Genomic DNA, 11,006 nt, shown 5'->3' on the forward strand with positions numbered 1-11,006 from the left:
TGCTCACCAGCTCTTTCTCTTTGCCCGATTCCCGTTAGCTCAGCCTTGCTCACCCAGATTGGAAGCTTGTTTTCCCTCAGCCCCTAGAGCCAGTCACTTGCTGCATCCTAATGATTCTTCCTTTGGCCCTTCAAGGTCACTGAACCGTAGATTTAAAACTACAAACTACCTTTGAGGCCACCTAGCCCAACTCCCTCATTTTATAGATGAGGAAACTGAGCCTCAGAGTATTCAAGTGTATGATTAACTGAGGAGCCTTCATTGAGACTCTCCCAGAGCCACATGCATCCTAAGCCAAAACTCCCCTTACCCCAAGTGATGAAGGACCCACCTCCTAGAAAAGAGTTCTCAGTCCTCATGTTAGAGGAGAAATGTGGAAGACCTGGGGCCCCCAGCATCCCTCCTGACAGACTTGCTTTGCCTCTGGGAAAAGCCAAGCCTTGGGAGGGGAGGGGAAGGAGGAGGAGGAGGAGGAGGAGGGTGATGCCTGGGACCCACCTCCTCACACTGCCCCCTCTTTCTTGGCCTCCCTCTTTCTAGCTCTAATGGTACCAAGTGACGGATCCTTCTTGTGAGAGTGAGACGTCAGAACTCCAGAGAAGATGTCGGCAGTCCAGGTATAGACGAGACAATGACCAGGGAAGGGAGAGTGCAGAGGGAGTGGAGAGGACAGAGACCCTCCTCTCCCCTCGGCCAGTTTGGGCAGTGGGTTCTCAGCACAGAGCCCTGAATCTAGAGGCCAGAACCCAATCTTGTATCCAGGTTCCACTTGTCTTCACTGTGGGATCTGGAGCAAGTTCCCTCCTGTCTCCGGGTCTGAGTCTCTCCTCATCTGTAAAATGGGCCACTTGGACTACGTCATCCCAGAGGTCACTTTAGCTAATGCCCCTTGATCTCTGGAGATCTCCAAGGCTGAATGAACGGCGCATCCTGCCCCCAGGCCAGGGATGCGGTAGAAGGAGTGCCTTCAGGTGCATTTGGGCCAGCCCGGGGCGCTGAGATTCTGGGGTTGTCCTTCCCAGGAAGGAGAGGTTAGGGATGGGGTGGATCTGGCCTCCTGGTCCCTTTCCTACCTGTCCCCTAACGCCAGCTTCTTAATTTCATTGGGAGAAATTCCGTTTAGAGCCGGAAGCCTTCTGGACATGTGAGCTGGCAACTGAGGGTGGGATTTCAGGACCGAAAGGGACCTCAGAAATCATCTAGTTCTTTTCTTGCTTAATTTCCAGAGAAGGAAATTGAGGCCCAGTGAGGTTAAGCAGTATACCCAAGATCACACAGAATCCAGGTTTAATAGCTGGGTCTCAGGCCCTTCCCCCTGTAGCCTGAAGAAGTGATAACCTGTGATACTTGGGACTGGGCTGGGCTGGGACCCCCCACTGTGGGGCTGGGAGCTCTCCAGGTTCTTTCTGGGGATGGGTGCCTGACCCCCTGCTGTCCTTCTGTCTGACAGGCCGTCTGGCCATCCGGTACAGAATGTATTGCCAAATACAACTTCCACGGCACAGCCGAGCAAGACCTGCCCTTCAGCAAAGGGGATGTGCTCACCATAGTTGCTGTCACCAAGGTAACAATCACCTAGCAACAGCAGACTCCTTCTTCCCCTCTTCTCTCCCTCCCTCTTTCCTCCCTGTCCTTTCTCTTTCCCTATGCCAGGTCCCCATCAGGACAGGGGTCCTTCCTTAGGGCATGGCCTATTTGGGAACCGGGGCTTCTGGGTCCTGCCCAATGCTTTGTACCTCAGCCCATCCCCGTCGTGGCTCCTGGGGTCACCTTTTGTCCCGTAGGCCCCCTCCTATCCCAGCCTTGTACCCTCTTGTGAGGGGCAGGGCACTCAGTCACCATCGGGATGAGGGGGCACCAGCACCTGGTGCCCCATTCACACGTGCGCCTCTTTTCCCTCCCCAGGACCCCAATTGGTACAAAGCCAAAAACAAGGTTGGCCGGGAAGGCATCATCCCAGCCAACTATGTGCAGAAGCGGGAAGGAGTGAAAGCAGGCACCAAGCTGAGCCTCATGCCGTGAGTAGCCAGGCCGGGCATCATCCCTTCTCTGCCCTGGGTCACCTCAGACTCCCCTTCCCCACCAGCCTCCCATTGCTCATTCCCATTCTGGCCTCACATATGTCTGGATGCCTCCGAAGGTGTCCCATGGCCCAGAGGAGGCATCAGACAGCACTTAAGCACCTGCTGGGGGCAGGCAGAGCACTGTGCTGAGCACTGTGCTGGGCACTGGGGATGGTTTGAAGCTCAGTGCCACCATGGTCTTCGCATGCCTTAGTAGAGGGAAGGAATCCACAAGGATAACTGTGATGCACAATGTTATGAGATAAAGGCACTAGAGAGTTTTGGGCCAGGGTGGAAGCCCAAGGGGGCAGGTCGGTATTTATGTGTGTGTTTGGGAAGGGGCGGGGGGGGGGGGGGCACAGAAGGAATTGGGCTTTAAGCTACGTGGACATTCCAGCATTTGAAGAGAGGGCATGGAACAGTGTGAGCAAAGGGGTGGAAGGCAGTGGGGCAGCAGAGGAGGTTCAGGAGGCAGAGAGTTTGGGGGCCCACAAGGCATGTATTGGGGAGAGTGACAGTATGTTTAATTCAGTACCTTCTTGGGTGGGCCTGGGTGTAGAGTCAGACACTTACCAGGGAGGCAGGAGAAGGAAAGGACATGGCCCCTGCCCCGGGAAGCTCTGGTTCCATCCAAGGAGACAAAACAATTATTCTTGTGGTCATCAGTAATATTAATTAGTAATTTTTAATAATAACAATAATAGAGAGGCAGCTCAGCCTCCATCAGTGCCTTGGAGCCAGGAGGACCTGGCTTCTGACCCAGACGGACTGCGAAGCCCTGGGCAAGTCACTGCCACCCTCCAAGAGGGTGACGACCTGCTTTGTAAAGGGCCTTTCCTCACCTGGGAGCTCCCATCCCTGTCAATAACAACAACAATAGTAGTAGTAACATTTATTTCTAGAATGCTTTTCAGTTTACACAGACCTTTCCTCATAACTCGCCAGGGAGCTTATCAGTGCAGGTTTGTCTTGATTTTACACGGAGGATGCCGGTTCAGAGAGGGGATGTAATTTGTCCAAGGTCGCACAGCCAGGAAGCATTGGAGACTGGTTGGGAAGGCAGAGACCCAGCCCCCAGGTGCATTTTGATAAATGATGTAGTAGTGGTAAGTGTAGACATTGCCTGCACACAGGCTCAGCCTCGTTCCCATCCTCCAAGAGGCCCTTCCTAATTTCCCCAGTTATTAGTGCTCCCCCATCCCATCCCCAAATTACATGTATGAACATTCTGTTTGCTTGACTCATGAACAGTTGTGGCTTCCCTCAATAGAATGTAATCCTTTTGAGGGCAGGGACTCTTGTCTTTGTGACAGCAATGCCTAGTACAGAACCTGGCATGTAGTGGTGCTTAATAAATGCTTCTTATTATTAAGCCATGTAGATTCCCACGACTGGACCTGGTGCTTAGAATCTAGGGGGTCTAGGAAGTCAGGAAAGGGGGGGACCAGTGAGGGCTGTAGAGGGTGGGGGGCAGACTCCCCAGACACAGAAGGTGGGCAGGATTTGGAGAGGCAGTGAGGAAAGGGAGTGCGCTATTGGAGGAATGATGTGACCAGAGATCCGGAGATAGGAACAAGCCAGGTGTGTGCCTGGGGAGGGAGAGGGAGCCCTGGCCTCACCCAGGTGAGGAAACGTCACCAACCAGCCCAAGTTACTGCCTTCTCTACAATTAATAATCTTAGATGCTTAGAAGACGAAGAGGTTAATTTGCTCAGCATCAGAGCTGTGTAGGACTTGAACCCAGATCTTCTCACCCACAAGGCTGGCTCTCTGTCCCCTGCCTCTCATTAGATTACCAGTCTGGAGTCTCAAATCAAACTCAAAATGAACTCTCTCCTTTAGATAGTAGGGAGCTACTGAAGGTTATATACTCTCGCAGAGGCCCTGCCCCCGATTACTCCAAGTCAGGGTTCCACCTCCAGCCCTAACACCCCTCGTGTGCCCCTTCCCCAGGTGGTTCCATGGGAAGATCACTCGGGAGCAGGCAGAGAGGCTGTTGTACCCCCCAGAGACAGGCCTCTTCCTGGTTCGAGAGAGCACCAATTACCCCGGGGACTACACGCTGTGCGTGAGCTGTGAGGGCAAGGTGGAACACTACCGAATCATCTATTCTGCCAGCAAGCTCAGCATCGATGAGGAGGTCTACTTTGAGAATCTCATGCAGCTGGTAGAGGTGAGTACCTGGAATGGGGCGCAGGCTGCATCAATGGCCGTGATTGGCTTTGGGCATGGCCACGTGCGTGATGGGGCATTGACAGCCTTCCAACAAATCTAGACCAGGGATTCTTGCCCTTCTTGGCATCACGGCCCTCTGGGGCAGCCTGGCAACAACCCCTTCTTGAATTTGTGGTTTAAATGCGTAAAACAAAATACAAAAGAAGCCAATTACATTGAACTACAGTTATCAGTTTTTTTTAAAAGTCCATGGATCCTTGAAATCTATATAACTTGAAATCTACATTGAGTCGCCTGAGGCTAGATGTCCTAAATTCATCCTCTTCTGTAATGTTCATTCCCCCTGGCCATCCCAACTTCCCTCTGGATGCTGTTTCTCTGTGGCACACCACAGATTTAACACCAAGACAGGACATAGTCCTATAGATGTGCCTGGGGTGGAGGATAGAGAGTGGTTGCCCCACCCCCACCCCACCCCGTTGTTGTGTGTGCTGCTTCTCTTAATGTCCTTGGTTAAGACCCCAGATTTAAGGGTGGGATCCCCCCCCCCAGTTGACTGTGAGTACAACCGCCCTGTTAGCTCCTGAACATCTCAGCATCAGATTGCCAGAGCGTAGGAGCTGTGCTTTTAACAGCCATCGACGGAGGAAAATGCAGGATCGTATAATGTGGAGAATCCATAATTCAGTAACACTCAAATTTGTATTTCATGAAGCACAACAGCATCTGTGCACATTTGAAAGTAATAGGTCTGTGGATGACACATTGAGTCCACAGAAAGTGGGTTTGCTGCTTTAAGGAGGCCCAGTGGGAGTCTCGGGTGCCTCGGGTGATATATCACTCCATAGCCCCCCTCCAAAAGATTGGTCTGAAGGTTGGCTATCTACTGCTTTAGTGGAAGAGGTGGGGGTCAGAGGACCCAGGCACTTCCTAGCTGTGTGACCCTGAGCAAGGCAGTTCCCCTCTATTTGCCTCAGTTTCCTCATCTGTAATGAGAGGGATTGGATTCAGTGATTTCTAAGCTTTGTTCCAACCCCAACAGTGTCGTGTTGGCCCCTCCTTTATCAGCCCTCAGACAAAACGAGTCTGATTAGAAGCAGCTGGTGGTGCAGTGGATAGAGCAGCAAGCTTGGGGTCAGGAAGCTCTGAGTTCAAATCCTGATTCAGACACTAGCTATGTCACTTCACCTCTATATGCCTCAGTTTCCTCATCTTTAAAATGGAGATAATGACAGCCCCTATTTCTCAGGCTTGTTGTGAGGGTCAAATGAGATCCTATTTGTAAGATGCTTTTGCAAACTTTAGAAGTGCTCTGTACATGCTAGCTTCTTGTTGATAATATTATTACTACTCATAGTAATCCTCCTTCTGGAGGACAGCCCTTCAGATTTTTTTTTTCTCCAGGCAGTGGTCATTGAGTCTCCTGAGGCTAGATGTCCTGAATTCATCCTCTTCTGTAGTGTTCATTCCCCCTGGCCATCTGTTTCTCTGTGGCACTCCACAGATTTAACACCAAGACGGGACACAGTCCTGTAGATGTGCCTGGGATGGAGGTCAGGAGAATGGTCGCCCCACCTCCACCCCACCACCTTGTTGTGTGTGCTGCTTCTCTTAATGCAGCTTATGATCAAATTCAGGTTTGGGGCCATCTGGTTTCCCTGTTTGACACAGGCAGGTAGAAAGAGGGCCATTGGAACATTTTTTTAAATGCACAACAGAACAGAAGGAAGCTGGACAGGCTGGACAGTTTTGAAAGTAATCGGTGAAACTTATTAGACTTTTTTTTTTAAAGCACAGTTTCATATACAATCCTTGTTTTCTGTTTTGCTGTGTATATGGCAACACTTTTGGGGTGTTTATGTTCAGAATAAAAAAATTAATAAAGGCAAATCCTCAAGCTTGACCCACCTCCTTTCCTCTCCCCAAAAGGCACCCGCCCCCCCCCCCAGGCCTGCACATATGCACAGCTCAGCCTCTGATTGGCCAACCCAGGTGTGCTGGGTTGGGTTATGTCCCAGCCCCATCAGTGAGCCAGCCCTGCCCCTCCCCCTGGCCACAAGCCTCTCCACCTGGGACACACCTTTTATGTGGGAAACCCTGTGAGTGCAGAATGTGGGAGCACAGAGAAGGCTGGGCTCTCTGGCAGCTGGCCATCCAGCTGTCACCTTTTACACGTGGAGGGACAGGCTCAGGAGAGAGGAAACTGCTCGCCCCAAGTTCCCACTGTGGTCATGTGGTTCAGTGGCTGAGCTGGGTCTCCTGACTCCCAGACCAGGCCTTGTTTCTCCCACACAGGGCCTCCCTCTTCCGTGTATAGTTATAGTACAAGTGTGACATCGTCAGATGTGTATGTGCGTATACACAGATACATGTGAAAATGTGGTCCCGTACCAAAAAGGCAAATGACACATGTGTGCCTAGCCCCAGACACTTGGGTGTGGCACATCCCCTCCACTACAGATGGCCTTGGGAACACTGAATTAGAACTTGGTTTCAAAAATCAGGGTGACTCAGGCACTCCACATTAGAGTATGAGCTCCTGAGGGCAGGGACTCTCTTTTACCTCTTTTTGTAGCCCCAGCGCTTAACACAGTGCCTGGCACCCAGTAGGCACTTAATAAATGTTTACAGATTGATTGACTCTACCTCAGTTTCCCCGTCTGTAGAATGGGAATGACTGTACTTTCTACTTTACAAGGATTTGTTAGCCAAAATAAAGGCTTATGTGTATTAATAACCTTGTAACAACTATGTAAACAGGTCCAGAATGGACCCTAGAGCAGGAGGCACCTTCCTCAGCATCCCTGGTCCATAGACAGCTCTTTACCATTTTTCTCCATCCCTGCCCGGAAGTCACTGTGGGCTGTTGTAGCCCAATCAGTTTGGGATCTTCACTGCCTCTTCTCCCTTCCCCTTCCCCCATACCTCACACCCCACCCCCAAGCCTGTGGCTGTCTCTGCCCTGATAGGGACTGGAGTGTTTCCGGCAGAGGCAGGAAGCCCTGCTCCCCAGCTCGCCCCCACAGAATAACTTATTCCATTACTCTCAGTGGGGGAGGGGACCCATGAGGATGAGCTGAGGCAGCACAGCTCCTGCTACCCAGCTCAGCCTCTCCACTGCTGATGTGCCCCCGGCCAGGGGCACCATCACTTGCTTGGCAAGAAGGAAACGGGTTCCCCGTACATTCAGGAACCCTCTTTGGACAGTGAGGGAAATGATGATATGGGGTGAGGAACTCTGAGAATCAAGGCCAGCCTTCTCCAGTATTTATCTCCTGAATCCCCTCCCCTTTTGATTCCTCATCCTACCTAGCCTCCCCACACCCCAGGAAAGTTCAGACCGGCTTGAACTTAAGTGTTCACAGGAGCGAGGGCTAAACCAGTCTGGTCCTCGGCTGCCCTCTAGTGGCCAGCAGTTAGAAGTGCACCTCGAGTCAGCTTGATGGGGGCCTGGAAGCTTTCATCTCCCAACTTCTACCAGGATTATTAAGTGTCTGCTGTATGTAAAGCACTAGGCTAAGCCCTGGGAGAAAGACAGTGATCGAATTCGGTACAATCCCTTCCTGCTGCTCTGTTCCCTCCCTTCCACTTTTCCTCCCTCTCTGTCTTTCTCTGCCTCTCTCCTATCTCTCTCTGTCTCTCTGTCTCTCTCACTCACTCTCTCTCTCTCACACTCACACACACTCCCTGTAGTGTACAATGATGCCTCAGAAATAGAGACCAGATTTTTTTTTGTGGTATGAGGTGGGAAAAAGTTATTACCAATGGGAGGCGGGGTTAGAGAGGGAGTTGGGGAAGGCTGTAATAATAAGAACAACTGTTGTAACTGATATATAAGGTTTGCCAAGCTCTTTCCATACGTTATCTCCACCCTTTGAGATAAGTACTACAGGTATTATCCCCGTATGACAGATGAGGAAACTGAGGCTTCACAGACTGAAGTGACCCACTGGACTGTGGAATCACCACTAGTCAGTTTCAGAGAGGATTTGAACCCAGATTCAGAGCTCTCCACTATACTAAGCTGCTGCTTCTCCAGTAGATGGACAGGGCGGGAGACCATTCTAAGCACAGAGAAGAGTGAACAAAGGCCTGGACCAACACTAGCAATTATTGTTATCATTGATTCTTTTCACCTTCCAATAGAGGTGGTCCTGGGACGTGTCGCCGTCCCGCTAGACCAATAGATAAAATAGCTGTACTTGAATAAAAATACTAGAAAGAAAGTGCCTCCTCTCAGCAACCTGGGAGTACGTTTGATGCAACTCAGCCAGCAGATAAGACATCCCCCCGGATGCGGATTTCCTCTGCGTGCTCCTTAGATTTTTCAATGCTTTTCATTACTTGTAGCTTAGAGATTCTGGGTGTTGGATAGGGCAGCATCTATTAAGCCCTAATTTGTTAGTTTCTTCCCAATTAATGTTATGTCTGGGTCATTGTGGACCAGTTTGGTCTGTGACAACACCAAGTTCGGTCCAGTGTGTTGGTCAGATTTGCCAGGATGTACTGAGGGCTGTATTTGCAGGACAGAAGTTGGTTTGGCGGCCCATGAGAGATAGGGACCTTTTGGGGTCTAATTCTAGCAGCCGGGTCATATCTTGCTGGAGAGTCAATGCTGTATTTTTTAGGGTTCTTGTGAGGATCAAATGAATTAACATATGTAAAGCACTTTCTAAATACTATTTATTATTATATTAATTATATTAATAATAGTAACAATAATATCATTATTTTCATCATCATCATCGTTGTGGCATAGTTTCTCCCATTTCTGTGCATCTTCCCCCCCTCCTCCTCAAAGCCTGGCAGAGTGGTTTCAGACTCAAAAAGGAATGGATTCTTGCAGAGCGTATTGATTTAGAAAACCACAAACTAACATTATATTCGTTGTATCATATTTTTATTTACTTTGTTAAACATTTCCCAAGGACGTTTTGAGTTGGGCTCTGAGTTTGATGCCTCTGGCATAGTGCTTACAAGTTGGACCAGGGGCTTAGACCTTTCTGACTTCAAGCCCCGGCTCCTTAAAGATGACTACCACCTACTCCCAAATTGCCTTCAAAAATCCCTCTTATTCCACCAACAATTCACAGGACAATTTGCTTGTTGCTGATGAGTTGATAATATTGTTATTGTTTCTGTAGTTGCTTAAGGTAGGTGGTGCCACAATGACGAGCGCTGGGCTTAGAGTCAGGAAGACTGTCGTTTACTGGATGTATGACCCTGGGCCAGGCACTTAACCTTTGTCTGCCTCATCTTCCTCACCTGTAAAATGGGGATGATAATAGCAGCTATCTCCCAGGGTTGTTATGAGGATGAGATCGTTTTTCATATGACTAGAGATAGCTTTGCTTCCTTTGTCTAAAAACTGCCTGTTCATACCCTTTGACTATTTATCAATTGGGAAATGATTTGTATTCTTATAAACTTGACTCAGTTCTCTCTATGTTTGAGAAATGAGGCCTTTATTAGAGACATTTGCCATAAAAATTTTTTTTCTAGCTTTCTGCTTTCCTTTTCTGATCTTGGTTGCATTGATTTTGTCTATGCAAAAACTTTTTAAATTTAACATAATCAAAATTATCCATTTTACATAAGAAAGGATCATTTTTGTAAAGCGCTGTATAAATGATAGCTATGATTGTGTTATTCAGGGTACAGTGGAAAGAGCATTGGCTCTGGGCTCCAAGGAACTAGGTTTAGATCCCACCTTAGACACTTCCTAGCCTAGGCAGGTTATTCCTTTCCTCATCTGTAAATCAGGGGATTGGACTTACAGGCTTCTGGGATTCCTTCCAGCTCTGAATCTGTGATCTGTTGAACAAAGACCTTTTCCTTATTCCCTCTGAGCCCTGCTATGTAAGGGCTGTTATCATCCCCATTTTACACATGAGAAAACTGAGGCTCCAGAACGGTGTAGCGACTTCCTAGCTAGTACAGCACTGGGACTTGGGTTTGAATCCTGTCTCGGATACTTTGTGAATGACTCCTTGGGGAGTCACTTAACTTGTGTGGGCCTCAGTTCCTCATCTAACTGGCTCTCAGGTCTCTCTCAGCTTTAATGCTATAATCCAGCAGGTAACACACAGTAAGGCCAGAGGCCAGGCAGCATCAGGCTGTAGAGAGCCTTGAGTGCAGAGCTAAAGCGTTAGATCTTCATTTGATAGTCAGTGGGGAGTTTGAAGAGGGCGGGTGGGAGCTGGGCAGGGAGGGCGTAGGCCTGGGATGCCAAGGGGTCCCTCAGAGCCCCTGTACCATGTCCCCCCACCCCTCTCCCCTCAGCACTACACCACCGATGCTGATGGGCTCTGCACCCGCCTCATCAAACCAAAGGTCATGGAGGGGACTGTCGCAGCCCAAGATGAGTTCTCCCGAAGTGAGTGCCAGCTCCCCCTCCCTCTGCTGATGCTACCCAACCCGCATCCTTTCTTCTCCATCCCCTGGCTTCTCACACTCAGCTCCCCTCCTCTTCCCCAGGCCCCCCAACTGCTTCTTCTCCCCGGGTGCCCTGGGGTAGCACTTTCTAATGGCTCTGAGCCCTTGCCAAGCTTACCTTGGTCCCTTGTGCCCACTTCTGTCCCCCTGCCCCCTAGTCCACCGTCCTCCTCTCCCTAACACTCAGCTTCCTTCCTCGGACAGGTGGCTGGGCTCTCAACATGAAAGACCTTAAGCTGCTTCAAACCATTGGCAAGGGCGAGTTTGGGGGTGAGTGGTGGTGCCTGGCTGGGATCCAGAGGGGATAGGGAGGGAGGGCAGCCCAGGGCGAGT

The 11,006-nt window shown here is 50.0% G+C and overlaps 1 protein-coding gene across 2 annotated transcripts in view; it reads left to right on the top strand.

Moving 5' to 3' along the window:
- CSK (C-terminal Src kinase) overlaps positions 1–11,006 on the top strand; it is a 34,095-nt gene that overhangs the window by 19,503 nt on the left and 3,586 nt on the right. For both annotated transcript variants that reach the window (XM_027858192.1, XM_027858200.1), the window contains exons 2-7: positions 541–617; positions 1,451–1,564; positions 1,906–2,018; positions 4,017–4,236; positions 10,521–10,614; positions 10,878–10,943. In XM_027858192.1, coding sequence (XP_027713993.1) covers positions 603–617; positions 1,451–1,564; positions 1,906–2,018; positions 4,017–4,236; positions 10,521–10,614; positions 10,878–10,943 — 622 coding nt within the window. In that variant the 5' untranslated portion in view covers positions 541–602. The remainder of the gene's footprint in view (positions 1–540; positions 618–1,450; positions 1,565–1,905; positions 2,019–4,016; positions 4,237–10,520; positions 10,615–10,877; positions 10,944–11,006) is intronic.

Source organism: Vombatus ursinus, unplaced genomic scaffold (genome assembly GCF_900497805.2).
Source record: "Vombatus ursinus unplaced genomic scaffold, bare-nosed wombat genome assembly UNPS02000749.1, whole genome shotgun sequence".
In the NCBI taxonomy this organism is placed as follows: Eukaryota; Metazoa; Chordata; class Mammalia; order Diprotodontia; family Vombatidae; genus Vombatus; species Vombatus ursinus.